Genomic DNA, 21,309 nt, shown 5'->3' with positions numbered 1-21,309 from the left:
TTTTTCAGGCACCTTTGGGATTTTATTTGGAATTTTTTTTTTTTTTTTTTTTTGGCCCATCCCGATGGGAATTTTTAATTTTAAATTGCATTTTTTTGGGGGGGGGGGGGGAGAAGGAAATGAGGAAAATCCCCTAAATCGTACCGGGATTGGGAATGGGGAAGTTTTGGGGAATTATTTTGGGAATTTTGGGAAATTCCTGATCCTTGGGAAGTTCCTTGAGGGGTGGGGAGGGGTCTCGTACCTAAATCTGTTTTTTTTTTAACCAAAATTTATCCCCTAAATTAAAAAAAAAAAGATTTTTTTTTTAGGAATTCCCTCCAAAATTCATCCCTGGAATTCCAAAAAAAAAAGGGAATTTTTTTTTTTTCTTTTTTGGGGAAAATTCCCTATAAAATTCACCCTCCCCCCAATCCCTGGAATTCCTCATCCCAACATTTTTGGTTCTTCCCAAATCCCCAAAATTCCCGGGAATTTGGGAAATTCCCACCTGGATTTACATTCATGGGGGGGGAGCTCCTCCCCCCCAAAAATAATCCCAAAATTTGGGATTTTTAATTTATTTTTGGGGATTCCTGTGTCCCTCTGGATTTGGGATTTTTATTTTTATTTTTTTGGGGGGATTTGGGAATTTTTTAAATTTTATTTTTGGATTTCTGTGTCCCTCTGGATTTGGGAACAGGTCGAACCCTTGGGGAAATGGGAATGGTTTGGAATGATTTTTTTTTTTTTTTTTTGGGAATGGTTTGAATTTTTTTTTCTTTTGGGAATGATTTGAATAATTTTGGGGTTTTTTTTGGGAATGATTTGGAATGGGTTTGGGGTTTTTGGGGGGATTTCTGTGTCCCTCTGGATTTGGGATTTTATTTTTTTTTTATTTATTTTTTTTTTATTTCTGTGTCCCTCTGGATTTGGGATTTAATCTTTTTCTTTTTTGGGATTTCTGTGTCCCTCTGGATTTGGGAATTTAATCTTTTTCTTTTTTGGGATTTGTGTGTCCCTCTGGATTTGGGATTTTACTGTTTTTCTTTTTTGGGATTTGTGTGTCCCTCTGGATTTGGGATTTTATTTTTTTCCTTTTTTGGGATTTGTGTGTCCCTCTGGATTTGGGATTTTATTTTTTTCCTTTTTTGGGATCTGTGTGTCCCTCTGGATTTGGGATTTTATTTTTTTCCTTTTTTGGGATTTGTGTGTCCCTCTGGATTTGGGATTTTATTTTTTTCCTTTTTTGGGATTTGTGTGTCCCTCTGGATTTGGGGAAATCTTCTCCCCTCCTCCCCAGACCCGGGGCCCGCTCAGAAAGAGCCGGAAAAACCAAACCCGAGAATGGAAAAATGGGAGGGAAAATCTGGGAATGGGAGGAGAGGAAAATTCGGGAATGGGAATGAGAAGAAAATTCATGAACAGGACAAGAAGAAAATGCAGGAATGGGACGAGAAGAGAATCCAAGAACGGGGATGAGAAACGGAATCCAGGAATGGGGACGAGTAGAAAATTTGGGAATGGGACAAGAAGAAAATCCGGGACTGGGAATGAGAAGAAAATCCAGGAATGGGATGAGTTGAAAATCGAGGAATGAGACCAGAAGAGAATCCACGACCAGGGAAGAGAAGAAAATCCGGGAATGGGACGAGAAGAGAATCCAGAAATGGGGACCAGGAGAAAACCCAGGAATGGGACGAGTTGAAAATCCAGGACTGGGAATGAGAAGAAAATCCAGGAATGGGATGAGTAGAAAATCTGGGAATGGGATGAGAAGAGAATCCAAGAATGGGGACGAGTTTAAAATCCAGGAGTGGGAGGAGAAGAGAATCCAGGACCAGGAATGAGAAGAGAATCCAAGAATGGGACGAGGAGAAAATCCAGGAATGGGATGAGTTGAAAATCCAAGGATGGGACGAGAAGAGAATCCAGGACCAGGAATGAGAAGAGAATCCAAGAATGGGACGAGGAGAAAATCCAGGAATGGGATGAGTTGAAAATCCAGGAATGGGACAAGAAGAGAATCCAGGAATGGGACGAGTAGAAAATCCAGGAATGGGACAAGGAGAGAATCCAGGACTGGGAATGAGCTGAAAATCCAGGAATGGGACGAGTAGAAAATCTGGGAGTGGGACCCGAAGAGAATCCAGGAATGGGAATCCAGGACCAGGAATGAGAAGAGAATCCAGGAATGGGGACGAGCTGAAAATCCAGGAATGGGGACGAGTAGGAAACTCAGGAATGGGACGAGCTGAAAACCCAGGAATGGGGACGAGTACAAAACCACCCCCGGCACGTCCCGAGGAGCGGGGCCGGGCCCCAACGACCCCCCCTGAATATCAGGGGACCCCCGGGGCCGCGCCCTAAACGTGCGTCTGCATCCTCTGCTGGAAGCGCTGCCCGTAGTCCGAGTGCTGCGACGCCAGGGAGAAGCGGCCGGCGCCGCCCAGCTTGGCCTCGTAGGCCTCGTAGGCGCCGCGCTCCAGCACGGCCGGGGCGCCGAAGCCCAGGCGGAACGGGGGGAACGCGGCCGGGAAGGCGCCGGCGCCGCCGAAGGCGTCGTACGAGACCTGGCTGGAGGCGTCGGGAGCCGCGGGCTCGGCCGAGAAGTCGGCGCGGGGGAAGGAGCTGAGCTGGGCGTAGGCGCTGCAGTGGGAGACGCGCGACGGCGGCCGCGCCTCGAAACGAGCGGTGCCCGCGGGGCCCCGGAAATCGGGGAACAGCACCGAGCGAGAGGACGGGCGCTCGTCGTGGGCACGCACGTTGTAGTAGCCGTTGGTGGGGTCCTGGAGGGGAAAAAAAACAAATTATGGGGGTTTGGGGGGGTTTTGGGGGGGTTTTGGAGGGGTTTTGAGGTTGTAGTAGCCGTTGGTGGGGTCCTGGAGGGGGAAAAAACCCCAAATTATGGGGGTTTTGGGGGGGTTTGGGGGGGTTTTAGGAGGGTTTTGGGGTTGTAGTAGCCGTTGGTGGGGTCCTGGAAGGGAAATAAAACCAAATTATGGGGGGTTTTGGGGAGAAAACGGGGGGTTTGGGGATTTTATGGGGGAAAATGGGAAGGGAAATGTGGATTTTGGGGTTGTGGTAGCCGTTGGTGGGGTCCTGGAAGGGAGAAAAATTAAGGGTTTTGGGGGAAATGGGACTGAAAATCGGGATTTTTGGGGAAAATCAGGAAGAGAAATCTGGATTTGGGGGATTTTCGGGGGGATTTTGGGGTTGTAGTAGCCGTTGGTGGGGTCCTGGAAGGAAGGGGAAAAGAAATTATGGGGGTTTGGGGTAAAATGGGAAGGGAAATCTGGATTTTGGGGATTTTAACGATTTCGGGATCTGCCGCTCTTTTCCCACCCTAAAAAAAAAAATTTAAATTTTTTGGGGATGTTTTCCCAGCCCAGAATCCCCAGATCCCCACCTTGAGCTCGTACTCCTCGCGGGTGTCGATGGTGTCGCAGCGCAGCTCCTGCTTCAGCTCCACGTCCTCCTTGAAGGACTGGGGGGGAAAAACAGAAAAATTATTAAAAAATTTCCGTGGAATTTTTAATGGGATAATCCTGGCAGGATCTGGGATTTATCCCTAAAATCCCGAATAAAGCAGGGCAGGGAGTCCTGGAATGGTTTGGGGTGGGAGAAATCCTAAAAAATCCCTAAAAATCCATGGGATAACCTGGGTGTCCCAGGTGTGTCACAGCTGTCCCAAGTGTATCCCTAGGTGTGTCCCCAGCTGTCCCCAGGTGTGTCCCAGGTGTGTCCCAGCTGTCCCCAGCTGTCCCAGGTGTGTCCCAGGTGTGTCCCAGCTGTCCCCAGCTGTCCCAGGTGTGTCCCAGCTGTCCCCAGGTGTGTCCCAGGTGTCCCCAGGTGTCCCCAGGTGTATCCCAGGTGTGTCCCAGCTGTCCCCAGGTGTGTCCCAGCTGTCCCCAGGTGTGTCCCAGGTGTCCCCAGGTGTCCCCAGGTGTATCCCAGGTGTGTCCCAGCTGTCCCCAGGTGTGTCCCAGCTGTCCCCAGCTGTCCCAGGTGTATCCTCAGCTGTCCCCAGGTGTGTCCCCAGCTGTCTTAGCTGTCCCCAGGTGTGTCCCCAGGTGTGTCCCAGGTGTCCCCAGGTGTCCCCAGGTGTGTCCCAGGTGTGTCCCAGCTGTCCCAGGTGTGTCCCCAGGTGTATCCCAGGTGTGTCCCAGCTGTCCCAGGTGTATCCTCAGCTGTCCCCAGGTGTGTCCCCAGCTGTCTTAGCTGTCCCCAGGTGTGTCCCCAGGTGTGTCCCCAGGTGTGTCCCAGCTGTCCCAGGTGTCCCCAGGTGTCCCCAGGTGTCCCAGACCGAGTAGATGGCTTTCATGACCCGGCTGGCCGTGGCCACGCTGGCCGTGTCGTCCTCGGTGTGCAGCTCTCGGTTCACCGTCTCCACCTGCACGTCCAACTTGCGCAGGGTCACGTCCTTGCGGCCTGGGGGTGACACGGTGACCCAGAGTGACCACAGTGACCAGGGGGTGACCCTGAGTGACCACGGGGTGACCACACAGTGACCACGGGGTGACCACACAGTGACCACGGGGTGACCACAGAGTGACCATGGGGTGACCCAGAGTGACCACAGTGACCACACAGTGACCACAAGGCCACCCCTGCAGTGCCCCCCTGTCTCCCTTTGGGTGCCACCTTGTCCCCTCATGTCCCCCCTGTCCCCTGCTGTCCCCTGGTGTCCCCCCATCCCCTCTGCTGTCCCCCTGTCCCTGACTCACTTCCTTTGCGGCGCCGGTACAGGAAGCAGGCGAGGGCCACCAGGAAGGTGACGAGGAGGACGCTGGCGCCGATGGTGGCCCCGGCGATGATGCCGACGGGCAGGACCTCTGAGGGGGGACACGGGGCCACGTGGGGACAGGGGACAGGGCCACGGCCACGGCCCCAAAGCGCCAATGTCACCCGCGCCGGGAGAGCCCGAGCCGCGCCCGACCCCGTGGCAACATCGCGGGGAATTCCAGGAATTCCAGCAATTCCAACAATTCCAACAATTCCAGGAATTCCAACAATTCCAGGAATTCCAACAATTAAATCAATTCCAGGAATTCCAGCAATTCCTCGGACACAGCCGGGGTGGAGAAACAAGGCCCGGCCTCGATTTCCATAAAATTCCCCCAAACATCCAACTCAACCCAACCCAACCCAATCCAACTCAATTAAACCCAACTTGACCCAACCCAACCCAACTGAACCAAACCCAACCCAACTCAACTCAGTTAAACCCAACTCAATTAAACCCAACTTAACCCAACCCAACCCAACTCAACGAAACCTAAGCCATCCCAACCCAACCCATCCCAATTCAAGCCAAGCCAAGCCAACCCAACTCAAATCAACTCAACCCAACCCAACTCAACCAACCCAACTCAACTCAACGCAACCCAACTCAAACCAAATCAACCCAACCCAACCCAACTCAACCCAACCCAACTCAATCAACCCAACCCAACCCATCCCATCCCAAGCCAAGCCAACCTCTCTCCTCGAGCTGGATGATGGCGGTGCCGGGCCCGAAGCTGTTCCAGGCCGTGCAGTTGTAGCGCGTCTGGAAGTCGGCGTCCATGACGTTGTTGATGGTGAGCGTGGACAGGACGCCGCTGCCCGTGTTGCTCCTCTCCACCGTGTAACGCTCCAGCGTCCCCGCTTCCAGAACGTTCTCCTGCCACGCCCACGCCTGCCCGGCCAACCACCGACAACGGGACACGTTTGGGTGGGTTTGTTACAGGCTTATGTATTTGTGGATTTGTTTATAAAATTATAAATATTTATATATTTATATATTTAGTTAGTTACACATTTATATCTTTGTGTATTTATTTATAAAATTCTATACTTAAGTATTTATATATTTATTGTGTTACATGTTTATATATTTATGTGTTTATTTGTATAATTATATAGTTACGTATTTATATATTAATTTATATAATTATGTATTTATGTATTCAGGAAAAAAATACAAAACCAAATTAAATTAGAAAAAAATTAAGTTAGGAAAAAGTAAATGAAAAACAAATTTCAAAAAAATTAAATTAAAAAGTCAATTAAATTAGGAGAAAATTTAAAACAATTAAAATTAGGAAAGAAATTAAGGAAAAAATCAATTAAATTAGGAAGAATTAAAGGAAAAATAAATTAACTTAGGAGAAAAATATTTTAAAAATCAATTAAAAACCAAATTAAATGAGGAAAAAAAATAAAAAAAACTAAGATTAGGGGAAGAAATCAATTAAAAGCCAAATGAAATCGTTAAAAACAAATCAAAAGCCGAATAAAAGTGGTAAAGAAGGGCTTTAAGGAGGGGATTTTGGGGTTTGTGACTCACGATGCGGTCGGGGGGCGGCGTGCTGCCAATGAAACACTCGACCCTGCCCCGGCCCCCGCGCGCCGCCAGCTGCACCGGGCGGCTCGAGATGATGGGAGGGCCTGGGGGAGAAAAATGGGGGAGATGTGGGATTGGGGGAGAAATGGGGGAAAATGGGGATTGGGGGAAAATCGGGATTGGGGAATAAACGGGGATTTGGGGGAAAAATGGGATTTTGGGGAAAAAATTGGGATTTGGGGGTGGTTTTTGGGGTGATTTTGGGGGGTTTTTGGGGTGATTTAGGGATGACTTAGGGATGATTTTGGGGGTGATTTCAGGGTGATTTTAGGGATGATTTTTGGGTGATTTGGGGGTGATTTTTGGGGTGATTTTAGGGATGATTTGGGGGTGATTTGGGGGTGATTTTGGGGTGATTTTGGGTTGATTTTAGGGATGATTTTGGGGGTGATTTCGGGGTGATTTCGGGATGATTTTAGGGATGATTTTGGGGAGATTCTGGGGTGATTTTGGGGTGATTTCAGGGGTGATTTAGGGATGATTTTGGAGTGATTTTTGGGGTGATTTTAGGGGTGATTTGGGGGTGATTTCGGGATGATTTGGTGGTGATTTTAGGGTGATTTTGGGGTGATTTTTGGGGTGATTTCGGGATGATTTGGGGGTGATTTAGGGGTGATTTTGGGATGATTTCGGGGGTGATTTTGGGGTGATTTAGGGATGATTTCAGGGTGATTTCAGGGTGATTTTAGGGATGATTTGGGGGTGATTTCGGGGTGATTTTGGGGTGCCTGACCGTTGACGAAGAGCGTGACCTCCCTCTCGCCCACGCCGATGCGGGGCACGATGGCCTTGCAGACGTAACGGCCGGCGTCGGCCTGGGTGACCGACTTCAGGTACAGCTGATTGCTGTTACTGAGCACCTGGGGACAACGGGGACAACGGGGGGGTTGGGGACACTGGGGACACACTGGGGACACTGGGGGGACACTGGGGGGACTGGGGACACTGGGGACACACAGGGGACACTGGGGGGACAGTGGGGGGACTGGGGACACTGGGGGGATTGGGGACACTGGGGACACTGGAGACACACAGGGACATTGGGGACACTGGGGGGATTTGGGGATTGGGGACATTGGGGACACACAGGGGACATTTGGGGTACATTGGGGACATTGGGGGATATTGGGGACATTTGAGAGACATTGGGGACACCGGGGACATTGGGGACATTTGGGAGACTGGGGGAATTTGGGGACATTTGGGACATTTAGGGCATTGGAGACACACAGGGGACACTGGGGGACATTGGGGGACATTGAGGACATTTGGGGACATTTTTTTTTTTTTTTCTTTTTCGGGCCAGGGCCTTTAGTGCCACCCATGTGTGAGCCCGGAAGGTTCCAGAACCCGCAGAACCGAGCTGCCCACCATGTTGGATTCCTTCTTGGTCCAGGTGAGGGTCAGGGGGGGATTCCCCGACCACACACAGGTGAGGGTGACGTCAGAGCCGATGTCGGTCACCGTGGGCTTGGGGTCCACCACGATCCGGGGGGCGACTGGGGAGGGAAAACGGTTTGGGGCTTCTGGGGGGGTTTGGGGTCAGTCTGGGGGGGTTTGGGGTCAGTCTGGGGGGCTTGGGATCAGTTTTGGGCGTTTTGGGGCTGGGGATTTGGGGTTTTGGGAGTCTGGGATTTGAGGTTTTGGGGGACGAGGATTTCATGTTTTCGGGACAGGGGTTTGGGGTTTGGAGGGTTTTTGGGGTCAGTTTTGGGGGATTTGGGGTTTTGGGGCATTTGGGGCTGGGGATTTGGGGTCAGTTTTGGGGTTTTTGGGGTCAGTTTTGGGCGTTTTGGGGCTGGGGATTTGGGGATTTTGGGTGTCTGGGATTTGGGGTTTTGGGGTGGAGTTTGAGGATGGGGATTTGGGGTTTCTGGGGGCCTGGGATTGGGGGTTTTTGGGGTTTTTTTGGGGTCACTCACAGTGGACATCCACCAGGGTGCTGACGTTGGTGCTGCCGATGTCGTTGTGCACCTCGCAGGACACGGGCTCGGTGAAGAAGGTGTAATCCACCTGCGTGTCGTACCTGTTCTCCTTGGCCTCCTCGATCAGCACCCCCCCTTTGGCCCACCTGGCACATCCAGGGACACCGTGGGGCCCTGACCCCGACCCCAAATCCCAATCCCAAACTGAAATCCCAATCCCAAACCGAAATCCCAATCCAAAATCCCAGCCCCCATCGTTGTTTCCAGGCAGTTTTGGGAGGGGACACCGTGGGACCCCGATCCTAAATCCCATCACCCCCCCCTTGGCCCACCTGGGACATTTGGGGACACTGTGAGACCCTGATCCCAACCCTAAATCCCAATCCTGATCCTATATTCCAATCCCCATCCTAAATCCCAATCCTCATTGCCATTCCCAGGCAGTTTTGGGGAAGGGACACCATGGGACCCCCAATCCTAAATCCCCACCCCAATTTCCAATCCCAGTGGGTTTTGGGACACAGACCCAAGGTGGGGACACTCAGGGATCCCATTTGACCCCGACCCCAATCCCAACCCCCGACCCCAGGTGGTTTTGGGGCTCACCTGTAGCCCTTGATCTCGGGGTTGGCCGTGGCCATGCAGGTGAACACGACCCTCTCTCCCTCCTGCACGGTCTGGGGCTGGATGGACAAAGTCACCGTCGGGGGATCTGTGGGGACAGGGCCACCACGGGGTCAGGGGGGCACGGGGGGGTCCCCAAAGCTCTGGGCTGGGGATGCCCCATCCCTGGGCTTCTGGGGACCCCAAATCCCATCCCAGTGTGATCATCCCCTGTTCCTGGGCTTGTGGGGACCCCAAATCCTGTCCCTGGGATTTGGGGTGGGATTTGGGGTGGGATGTGATCCCCAAGCTCCTCCTCCTCCTCCTCCTCCTCCTCCTCCTCCCTCCACCAAATCCCAACCACTCCCACCTGGGACATCCCAAAACGCCCCAAAATTCCCCACCCACCTCCCCTAACCCCTCCCACGCCTGCACGTCCCCAGTGTCCCCAATGTCCTTGAGTGTCCCCAATGTCCCCCATGTCCCCAATATCCCCAATATCCTCATTATCCCCCAATGTCCCCAGTGTCCCCAATCCCCCCAGTGTCCCCGCTGTCCCCACTGTCCCCAGGTGCCACCCACGGTGCACGTTGAGGCGCACTGAGGTCTCTTTGCCGCCGGGCACGGCGGGGTTGGAGCAGCGGCAGGAGAAGACGCGGCCGATGTCCAGGTCCGTGGGCTGGATGGGCAGCAGGCTCGTGGTGCTCTCGCGTTTGCCATCGGCCAGCAGCTCCTGGGGACATGGGGACATTGGGGACACTGGGGTGACACGTGGGGACACTGGGGTTACAGATATGGAGACATCCAGAGGAGATGGCCACCACGCAGGAAAGGACACGGGGACAGGGTGACAGTTTTGGGGACAAGGTGACAGTTTTGGGGACACCAGGAAGGGACAGGGTGACAGTTTTGGGGACAGGACAGGGTGACATTCTGGGGACAGCCATACCGTGGTGGTGACAGCCCCGTCCTGCTGCTGCCCGTCACGGAACCAGGCGATGCTGGCGGCGGGTTTGGCGCTGCGGGCGCGGGCACGTCAGGTTGTAGGGGGTCCCCGCCCTCAGCAGGATCTCGGGGGCGCCGTCGATCGTGGGGTCCTCAGGGGGGACTGCGAGGGGACACGGGGGACACTGGCTCGAGGGCGGGGGGACACGCTGGTGGTGGCGGGTCCCCAAAAAATTGGGGTTTGGGGGTGGAAAATTGGGTGGAAAATGAGGGGACAGAGGGGGGACACAGAGGGGACACAGGGGGGACACAGGGGGGACACCCAGTCTCCATCACAGGACACTGGGGACCATTGGGGACGTGGAGGGTGGGGAGGGGACACAGGACATGGTGGGGACACAGGGACTGGGGAGGGGACACGGGGTGCCCTGGAGGACAATGGGGAATTGGAGACATTGGGGACATCACTGGTGACACTGGGGACATTGGGGTTCACTGGGGACATTGGGGACATCATTGGGGACATTGGGGATGCTGGGGACATTGGGGACATTGGGGTTCACTGGGGACATTGGGGGCCATAGGGGGCCATTGGGGTTCACTGGGGCCATCACAGGTGACAGTGGGGACAGTGGGGACGCCGGGGACAGGGCCAGCCCTCACTGAGCACGGTGAGCCTGGCGCGGCGCGAGCGCAGCGCGGCCTCGGTGGCCTGGCACTCGTAGACGGCGTCGTCGGAGAGCTCGGCCTGGCTGATCTCCAGATTGTACTGGCCCGAGTCGGCCGTGCCCACGATGCGGTACCGGGGCCACGCTGGGGGACAGGAACAGGGTCACCCCAATGTCACAGGGACACCCCAAATATCCCAAACATCCCCAAACATCCCAAACATCCCCAATGTCACAGGGACACCCCAAACATCCCAAACATCCCAATCCACAGGGACACCCCAAACACCCCAAACACCCCAAACATCCCAACCCTGCTGTGCCCACGATGCGGTACTGGGGCCACGCTGGGGGCAGGAATGGGGTCACCCCAATGTCACAGGGACATCCCAAACACCCCAAACATCCCAAACATCCCCAAATATCCCCAATCCCACAGGGACACCCCAATCTCCCCGTGCCCATGAGAGTCACCCAATGTCACCCAATGTCACCCAGTGTCCCCTGGGCACCTTTGAGGCCCTGTCCCATGGGTGTCCCCCAGTGTCACCCAGTGTCACCCAGTGTCACCCAGTGTCCCCAGCACCTTTGAGGCCCAGTCCCATGGGTGTCACCCAATGTCACCCAATGTCCCCCAGTGTCCCCAGCACCTTTGAGGCCCTGTCCCATGGGTGTCCCCCCGCACCTTTGAGGCCCTGTCCCATGGGTGTCCCCCAGTGTCCCCCAGTGTCCCCCAGTGTCCCCAGCACCTTTGAGGCCCCGTCCCATGGGTGTCCCCCAGTGTCCCCCAGTGTCCCCCAGTGTCCCCAGTGTCCCCAGCACCTTTGAGGCCCTGTCCCATGCCCAGGGCCAGCCCGTCCTTGGTCCATTGCACGATGCCGGAGTAGTTGAGCACCACGCAGGACAGGACGCTCCTGTGCCGGCCACCACCGTCTGATCCTCGGGCTCCTCCACGAACCTCGGCTGCAGGGCTGTGGAACCGGCACCCGGGACTGTCACTGGACCAGAACCGGGACCAGAACCGGCACCGGGACCGTCACCGGACCGGAACCGGGACAGGACCAGAACCGGGACCGACACCAGGACCAGAACCGGGACCAGAACCGGAATCGACACTGGGACCGGCACCCAGATCCCCCCAGGATCCACAATCCCAGTCCTGTTCCCAGTTCAGTCCCCAGTGTCCCCAGTCCCAGTCCCAGTCCCAGTCCCAGTCCCGGTTCGATCCCGGTGTCCCCATTCCCGGTGTCCTGGTCCTGGTTCGATTCCAGTCCCTGTTCAATCCTGGTGTCCCCAATCCCAGTTCAATCCCGGTTCGATCCCGGTGTCCCCAGTCCCGGTGTCCCAGTTCGATCCCAGTTTAATCCCGGTTCGATCCTGGTGTCCCCAATCCCAGTTCAGTCCCAGTTCAATCCCGGTTCGATCCCGGTGTCCCCAGTCCCGGTGTCCCGGCTCGGTCCCGGTTCGGTCCCGGTGTCGGGTTTGGGCCGGGCCGTGCCCTGGGGCCGCTTTTCCCGGCCCAAATCCCGGGATTTTTAATCGGGAATCGCGCACGGAACCGGCCCGGGATGGAGCAGCTCGGGGTCCCCATCCCGGCCCTCCCCTCCCGAATCCCGGGAAATCCAACCGGGATGGATCCCCAAAATAAAAAATAAAAAACAAAAAAAAAATCTCAGTGTAGGGGGGCGAGTCCAGGATGGTCGGGACGGGGGATCCAGGAATTCCCGGGATAAATCAAACACCCCAAAACCCCCGGGATAAAACTCCCCCATCCTTCCCCTTCCCCCCTTTTTCCCCTTTTCCCCCTCCTCATTTTCTCTCCCCTCTCCTCCCCTCCCATCTTTTCAAATTTCAAATTTCAAATTTCAAATTCAAACCCTTTCCCCTCTCCCCCCTTCTCCTCCCGACTCGTTCGCTGCCATTTTTACGGGAAAGAAAAAAAAAATAAAAAAAATTTAAAAAAATAAAAATTCCAAAACTAAAAACAGGCGAGGAGGGAGGGAGGGAGGGAGGGAGGAGAGTTCTGGGAATTTGGGGTCACATCCTGATGGAGATTTGAAATCCCATTTTTCCACAGATCAATCCCATTCTACCGGCGATCGATCCCATTATTGCAGGGATCAATCCCATTTTTCCAGGGAATTCCAGCCCCGTTTTCCCGGGAATTCGGGATCCCATTTTACCATGGATCAATCCCAATTTCCCGGCAATTCCATCCCATTTTCCCGGGAATCTCATCCCCCATTTTCCCGGGAATCCCATCCCATTTTTCCCGGGAATTCCGAGCCGAGCCCTGGCACATCCCCGCCCCTCCCCCGCCGCTCCCGGCGCCAGGAACTATTTTGGGATGCGGGAATTTGGGACTTTCAGCTCGAGCCCGGCCCGGGGGAGGGGACACGGAGCCCAAAAAATAAAAAAAATTCCTGCGTTTTGGGATCCCCCGCTTCCCCAAATCCCCAAACTTGCTGAAATTCCCGGGATTTCAGCGGATCCCGCTGCTCCTTTCCCGGTTTTTTTTTTTTCCACTTTTTTTCCTGACTCTGGAAAAGCCGGAGGAGCTCCAGGGGATGGGAGGAGCTGCGGGATCACGGAATTCCAGGATTCTTTTCCCTTTTTTTCACTCCCCTTTTCTTTCCTTTTTTTTTCCCCGTCTTTTTTCCCCTTTTCTCCCCGTTTTTTCTTCCTTTCTCCCTCTTTTTCCCCCCCTTTCCCCTCTTTTTTTCCTTGTTTTTCCCTTTTTCCCCCCTTTTTTCTCCTTTTTTGGGAAAGAATTCCAAGCTGTCCCCAACCCCCCCCTTTGTCCCCGAACCTTCCCTGCACACCGGGATGGGAATCCCAGGAATTTCGGGATTCCCGGGAATTTTCGGGGTTCCCAAATGTCATTTTTATCCCTTTTTTTTTTTTCTTGTCACCACCCCCCCCCCCGTCCAGGTCGCCGACCCCGTTTGGTCACAACCGCCGTCCTCTAATCCCGCGTTAATTAAAAATCCCAGCCCTTAATTCCTCGTTAATTGAATCCCGGCGGGGTGGTGGCCTTGGGCCTGTCCCCAATTCTGTCCCCAATCGTGTCCCTGTCCCCAGTTCTGTCCCCAATCGTGTCCCTGTCCCCAGTTCTGTCCCTGTCCCCTCCTGTCCCCAATCCCGGCCCTGTCCCCTCCTGCTCCTGTGTCCCCATCCCTGTCCTTGTCCCCATCCCTGTTCCCAGTCCTGTCCTTGTCCCCAATCCTCCCTGTCCCCATCCCTGTCCCCAATCCCGTCCCTGCCATCCCAACCTCCTCACTGGTTCCTTGTCCCCATCCCTGTCCCCATCCCTGTCCCCATCCTGGCCATCCCAACCTCCCCAGTGTCCCTGTCCCCATTCCCACTGTGTCACATCCCCAATCACTTGTCCCCGTCCCTGTCCCCTGTCCCTGTGTCCCCGTCCTCTGTTCCTGCCATCCCAGACTTCTCAGTGCTCGCTTGTCCCTGTCCCCCAATCCTGTCCCCTGTCCCTGTCCCGATGTCACTTTGTCCCCACAGCAGTGACACAGAGCGAGAACCAGGGGCGGGGGGAGAACCAGAGCCCCCCAAAATCCAACAGAGACCCCAAAATCCAACAGAGACCCCAAAACCCGCCCGTGCAGAATCCCTGAAATTTTCCCACAGGTTTGGGGACACTGTGATGTCACCAGGGTGGCACCGAAGTGACAGGGGGTGACAAAGGCCACCCCCGGCCTGTCCCCACTCACAAGAGCTAAAACCAGGAGTGAGGGGTCACCAGAGCCCCCCAAAATCCAACAGAGACCCCAAAATCCACCAGAGCCCCCAAAATCCGCCCGTGCAGAATCCCAGGGATTGTCCCACAGCCTTGGGGACACCGAGGTGACACCGGGGGGACAAAGGCCACCCCCGGCCTGTCCCGGTTATTCCCGGATTTTTTTTTTTTTTTTTTTTTTGCCAAAGGCGGAATCAGAAAAACAAACGAGCGGGAATGGCCGCCCCTCCCCCACCCCCCGCCCCTCCCCCACCCCCATCAGGGTCCCCTCCCGGGGTCACCTTGGCGGGGACACCGCGGGGGGGAGGGGACCAGAGCGGGGTCCCCATGGCCACACTGGGGACACTGGGGACACTGGGACTGGGGACACTGGGATGTCCCCATGGCCATAACTGGGGACACTGGGATGTCCCCGTGCCCATACTGGTGGCACTGGGATGTCCCCGTGCCCGTACTGGGGACACTGGGATGTCCCCGTGCCCGTACTGGTGGCACTGGGATGTCCCCGTGCCCGTACTGGTGGCACTGGGATGTCCCCGTGCCCATACTGGTGGCACTGGGATGTCCCCGTGCCCATACTGGGGACACTGGGATTCCCTGGACACCGAATTCCCAAAGGGAAACTGAGGCACAAATCCCCAAAATCCCCAAAATCCCCAGAGGGAAACTGAGGCACGGGGGGGGCCCCAATCCCCACCCCGCCCCCCCCAAGGCCAGGACGCGGGGATTAATTAATGCCATTAATTAACCGAGTCTCATTAAGACATCTGCTAACGAGGGCGGAACGACGCCAGCGCTTTTTTTTTTTTTTTTTTTTTTTTTAATTCTTTAATCTTTTTATTTTTTTTTTTTGGTTCCCCTCTCATTAAATTTGTTTTTTTTTTTATCATTTATTTTTTTTCCCCCCTTTCCCCAGCACAAGGACAAAAGTCTTAATTAGACATTGTGCCTGCCGCTAATTAATTAAAGCCCGGCCAATCAACGGAGGCCGCTCCAGAAATTCCCAGGAAGGGGAAAACGGGGGGGGAGGGGCGAGAATTGGGGGGGTTTGGGGGGTCCCGATTTGGGGAGGGGTCCCTGGAGCCTCGGGGGGCTCAGTTTGGGGGGGTCTGAGCGGTTTTTGGGGAGATTTTGGGGGGGTCTGAGCGGTTTTTTGGGGGGGTCGGGTCCTGATTTTGGGGGCTCTGATTTGGGGTCGAGTTCCCCTTTTTGGGGTCTCGATTTTGGGGTAAATTTGGGATTTTTTTAAGGGATATTCAGGATTTTTTTAGGGCTATTCAGGATTTTTTTAGGGGATATTCGGGATTTTTTTTGGGATTTTTTGGGGGGTAGTTTCAGGATTTTTTGGGGGGGATACTCAGATTCGTTTTTTAATTTTTTTGGGGTGGATTTGGGATTTTTTGGGGGCCATATTCAGAATTTTTTTTACTCTTTTTGGGTGGATTTGGGATTTTTTTCCCCCCTCTCCCTCTCCCTTTTTCCCTGCGGTCGATGATCCCACACTCCTGGAATTTCAGGAATTTCCTGCCCGGGCTCCCTCTGGAAAGACCAAAAAAAAACCCCAAAAAAACCCAAAAAAACCCAAAAAAAACCCCCAAAAAACTCCGAATTTTTAACCCTCTCCTCCCCAAACCCGTCCGAGATTTTGGGGGAAGTTTCATCAATTTTTTTTTTTATTATTATTATTTTTTTTTTTCCTCCCTCCTTAACCCCTGCACCTCCCACGGGACACCCCAAGAATTTTGGAAAAAAACCCCAAAAAACAAAAACCCGGAACCTTCATCCCTCTCCCCTAAATTCCCATTAATTAAAAAAAAAAAAAATTTAAAAAAAATTAAAAAAAAAATTTAAATTTCTTCCCCTTTTCCCCCGTTCCCATGGCGACGCCTCTGGGCTTGGAAATAAATTATTTTTTTTTCCTCCTCCTCCTCCTCCTCTTCATCCCAATCCCTCCTTTTTTATTTTTTTTTTATTTTATTTTTTTTTTTCCCCATTTCCATTTGGATCATAATCCGCCCGTTGCCATGGCAACGCCGCCAGCCCTTGCAGGAAAGGCCTCGTTCCCCCTTTTTATTTCCCTTTTTTCCCTCATTTTTTCTTTTTTCCCCATTTTTTCACCCCTTCACCTTTTCCTCTTTTTTTCCTCCTTTTTCCCCCTTTTTTTCCTCCCTTTTATTTCTCCTTTCTTCCCCCTTCTCTTCCCCTTTTTTTCCCTTTTCTTCCTCCTTTTCCCGGTGCCACCTCGGTGTCCCCAAATGTCCCCATTTCCTTTCCCGGTGTCCCCAGGTGTCCCCAGGTGTCCCCAGGTGTCCCCAGGTGTCCCCTTGGCCTTTTCCCGCCTTTATGCAAATGAGCCGCGCGCCCCCGGGGCCGCAATTAGCGCTGAGGGCAATTAATGAAGAGACAATAAATGAGGGAGAGGCGGAGGATTGGACCGCGAGCAATTAACGGCCCGGGAGGCGAAAATTCCCGAGAATTCCTGGAAATTCCCGGAAATAATTCCCGAAAATTCCCGGAAATAATTCCCGAGAATTCCCGAAAATTCCCGGAAATAATTCCCGGAAATAATTCCCGGAAATAATTCCCGAGAATTCCCGAGAATTCCCGGAAATAATTCCCGAAAATTCCCGAAAACAATTCCCGAGAATTCCCGAAAATTCCCGGAAATAATTCCCGGAAATAATTCCCGGAAATAATTCCCGAGAATTCCCGAAAATTCCCGGAAATAATTCCCGAGAATTCCCGAGAATTCCCGAAAATTCCCGAAAATTCCCGGAAATAATTCCCGGAAATAACTCCCGAGAATTCCCGGTGATAATTCCTAATTATTCTTGATAATTGCCGAGAATTCTCGACAATTCCCGAGAATTCCTGATAATTCCCGATTAATTCCCGGAAATAATTCCCGAGAATTCCCAATAATCATTCCCGATTAATTCCCGACAATTGCCGATAAATCCAGATAATAATTCCCGACAATTCCCGGTGATAATTCCAGATAGTTCCCAATAATTCCCGACAATAAATCCCGATAATTCCCAATAATAATTCCCGATAATTCTCGGGGATAATTCCCGATTAATTGCCGATAATTCCCGATAATAAATCCTGATAATTCCCAATAATAACTCCCGATAATTCCCTTGGGAAGGAGCCAAATCCAAGCTGGGAATTCCCGGGATTTGTCCAGGTGGGAGATTAAATTCAATTAATCCTGAATTAAAATCCTGGGGGGGGAGAGGATTAAATTATTAAATGAATAAATAAATTAATAAATTAATAAATGATTAAATGATGGGAATGAGGAGAAGGTTCCAGGGTTTGGTTTTTCCACCCAAAAATCTCCCAAATTGAGGGGGATTGATGGGATTTGGGGATTTTTGGGATTTGGGGATTGATGGGATTTGGGGGTTTATGGGATGAGATTAATGGGATTTTTGGGATTTTGGAATTTTGGGGATTTTTGGGGTGGATTTGGGGGTTACTGGGATTGTCACACAGGGCTGTGAGCCCTGACCCCAAACTGGGAATGTCCCAGTTCAAACTGGGAATGTCCCATCCCAAACTGGAATTTTTTTTTTTTCTGTTCCATTTTTTTTTTACTTTTTTTTCTCTTTTTTTTTTTGTTTTCCTTTTTCCTCTCTCTCTCCTCTTGGGCATCTTAGCAACGCCGCCCCCTTAATTAAAAATTTAATTGGATTTTTGCAGCTCGGGAATGGGGAACCCCCCCAAAAAAATCCCGGGAAATATTTGAAATAAACATTAGAAATAAATATTTGAAATAAATAAATATTTGAAATAAATATTTTTGAAATATTTGGGGTTTCCCTCCCCCTCCTTTCCCTTCCCTTCCTTCCCAGGGGTTTGGGGAGATTTTGGGGATTTTCACCCCAAAAATTCCGCCCCAAATTCCAAAATTAAAAAAAAAAAAAAAAAAAAAAAGTGGCCTTGTCAGAGCAGCTCCCCGTGCCTCAGTTTCCCCTGGGATTTTGCTTGGGGGGTGGGAAAAATGGGGAAAAAAGTGGAAAAAAGTGGGGAAAAAAGTGGAAAAAAGTGGGGAATGTGGGGAAAAATGGTGGAAAATGTGGAAAAAAGGTGGGGAAAATTGGGGGGAAAAAGTGGGAAAAATGTGGGGGAAAATGTGGGAAAAATGGGAGAAGTCTGGGGGGAAAAAATGGGGAAAAAAGTGGGAAAAGAGGAAAAATTTGGGAAGAAAGGTCCCGTCCCCCCCCCCGAACCTTTCCCAAGGAATCCAACCGGGTCAGGGCCCCTCCCCCTCCCGGTTCCGTTTGACCCCGAACCGGAACCGGGCTGGGGGTCCGGGCTCTGAATGGGGGAGGGGTCCCCAAAATCGCGATCCGGGTCCGGGGGATCCAACGGCAGCGGAACCGGGGGGAGGGGCGGGTACCGGAGCTGGGGGGGTCCGGGAGAACCGGGCCCGGTCCCGTCGGGACCTCCCGGTACCGGAGGGGAAGGTCCAGGAGAACCAACCCCGGGATTTGGGAGAACCGGGCCCGGTTCCATCAGAACCCCCCGGTACCAATGGAGGAGGTCCGAGAGAACCGGGCCGGATTCCATCGGGACCCCCCGGTACCGGAGCTGGGGGTCCGGGAGAACCGGGCCCGGTCCCGTCGGGATCTCCCGGTACCGAAATGGGCGGTCCAAGGAGAACCGGGCCCGGTGCCATCAGAACTCCCCGGTACCGGAGGGGAAGGTCCAGGAGAAGCAACCCCGGGATTTGGGAGAACCGGGACCAGTCCCATCAGGACCCCCCGGTACCGACGGAGGAGGTCCACGAGAACCGGGCCCGGATTCCATCGGGACCCCCCGGTACCGGAGGGGGAAGGTCCGGGAGAACCAGTCCCAGGACTGGGGAGAACCGGGCCCGGTCCCGGCAGGACCCCCCGGTACCGGAGGGGAATTCACGAGAACCAACCCCGGGATTTGGGAGAACCGGGCCCGGTGCCATCAGAACCCCCCGGTACCGAATCACAGCAATCCCCACAAACCCAGCCCAAGATTTCCCAAAAACCGGGCCCGAGACTGAGCAGAACCAGCCACGATCGCACCCGAACCCCCCCCGGTACCACCCAAACACCGCCGGTACCCCCAAACCCCCCCGGTACCCCCAAACCCCCCGGTACCACCCCCAGAACCCCCAAACCCCCCCGGTACCATCCGAACCCCCCCAGAACCTCGGAACCCCCTCGGTACCACCCTAAATACCACCGGTACCATCCGAACCCCCCCCGGTACCCCTAAATATCCCCAGTACCACCCCCAAAGCCCCCGGTACCACCCCAAACATCCCCAGAACCCCCAAACCCACCCGGTACCATCCTAAACACCCCCGGTACCACCTCCAGAACCCCCAAATCCCCCCGGTACCATCCCCAGAACCTCCCGGTACCACCTTAAACACCCCCGGTACCACCTCCAGAACCCCCAGACATCCCCAGAACCGCCCCCCAGAACCCCTAAAATCCCCCCCAGAACCCCCCCGGTACCACCCCCACCCCCCCCAGCCCCTCTCACCCCTCCGGGACCGGGCGGGACCTGGAGCCGATCCCGAACCTCCCCCCCCCCCTCCCCCAAAATCCGGTACCGAACCCCCCCCAACCCCCTCCCCTCCCCCCGCGTGCCCGCTCGCCCCCCGCCCCCCCCCGCTCGCCCACCTTGCCCGCGGCTCCGGGCCACGCCGAGCAGCCACAGCAGCACGAGCCGCATGCTCCCGTCCCGCGCTGGCCACGGCGCCGCTCCCGGTAGCCCCGGGGGGGGGGATGGTCGCCACCCCCTCGCAGCCCCTCCCCCCACGGCGGCCGCGGCGATTTTGGGGTTTTTTTGGGTTTTTTTTTTTGGGGGGGGGGGGGGATTTGGGGTTTTGGGGTTTGTTTTTTGGGGGGGGGGGAGGGGGTGGCCAGGAATGGCCACGGAGCTTCGGAGGCTCCGAGCCCCGAGCGAGCGGAGGGGGCGGGGCGGGCTCGGGGGGGGGAGGAGGGGGCGAGGAGGAGGAGGAGGAGGAGGAGGAGGGAGGAAGGAGGGAGGGGGAGCGGGGAGGGCGCGCGTGTCACGCGTGGGGAGGAGCGGGAGGGGATTTGGGGAGAGAATGGGGGGGCGTGGGGAGAAAATTCGGGGGCTTTGGGGGGAAAAATTGGGATCTTGGGGTGAAAATTTGGGATTTTAGGGTGAAAATTTGGGATTTTGGGAGCGAAAATGTGGGGTTTGGGGTGAGAATGTGGAGGTTTGAGGGCGAAAATTCGGGATTTTGGGGTGAAAATTCGGGATTTCCTGGTGAAAATTTGGGATTCCGGGGTGTGAATGTGAGGTTTGGGGGCGAAAATTCGGGATTTTTGGGGTGAAATTTTGGGATTTTTTGGGCTGTGGATGCCTGGTTTGGGGCTCACAGCTGCATTTCGGGGCCGCGCTCCTGCGCGCACACCTGGGCACACCTGGGCACACCTGGGGCCGCCCCCGTGCACATCTGGGAGCTCCTCCCTCCTTCCCGAATTATTTAAATTTTCTTTTTTCCTTCCCCCCATTTTCCTCTTTCTTGAGCTTTTCCTCTTCTCTCGCTCTCTTTTTTTTTTTTTTTTTAATCTTAAATAGAATTTTTCTTTTCTTTTTTTTTTCTTTTTTTTTTCCTTCTCCTCGCCTGGAGGGATTTGGAGGAAACCTGGAAAATCCGGGAAGCGGCGCCGGCCCCGCTCCACTCCCGGAGTTCGGCCAAGGGGGATCAGAGGCCGCCCAGCTCCTCCTTCCCAAATTATTTTAATTTTTTTTTCCATGGAAAAAAAAAAAAAAAAATCCTTTTTTTCCCCTCCCTGTCTCCTGAGGATTTCCAAACTTTTATTTATTTTTTTTTTAATTTGTTTTTTTTTTTCCCTGGCTGCCATCCCGATCCTCGTCCGGGGCCACACCAGATTCTTTTCCCCAGCTCCAGAAATTCCCCAAATCCCCCAAACTAAATCCCCACAACTTCCCGATCCCAAAAAGCGCCCGAGACAACAAAAAAAAATTTTTAAAAGTGGCGAAAAAAGCGGATTTTTG

At 53.8% G+C, this 21,309-nt stretch overlaps 1 protein-coding gene across 1 annotated transcript; it reads right to left on the bottom strand.

The window, feature by feature from the left end:
• Positions 1-103: 103 nt before the first annotated feature.
• On the bottom strand, positions 104-20,021 carry KIRREL1 (kirre like nephrin family adhesion molecule 1). Its single transcript, XM_088181027.1, is given in 17 exon segments — positions 104-2,768; positions 3,389-3,466; positions 4,286-4,410; positions 4,707-4,814; positions 5,461-5,659; positions 6,311-6,411; positions 7,101-7,227; positions 7,739-7,866; positions 8,290-8,438; positions 8,899-9,004; positions 9,478-9,628; positions 9,845-9,925; positions 9,927-10,003; positions 10,504-10,653; positions 11,331-11,426; positions 11,429-11,479; positions 19,938-20,021. Coding segments are annotated over 17 exon segments (2,202 nt in total). The 5' UTR covers positions 19,990-20,021; the 3' UTR covers positions 104-2,345.
• Positions 20,022-21,309: the final 1,288 nt, after the last annotated feature.

Source organism: Sturnus vulgaris, chromosome 31 (assembly GCF_052056855.1).
Source record: "Sturnus vulgaris isolate bStuVul1 chromosome 31, bStuVul1.hap1, whole genome shotgun sequence".
In the NCBI taxonomy this organism is placed as follows: domain Eukaryota; kingdom Metazoa; phylum Chordata; class Aves; order Passeriformes; family Sturnidae; genus Sturnus; species Sturnus vulgaris.
This window is presented reverse-complemented; position numbering and strand designations above follow the sequence as displayed.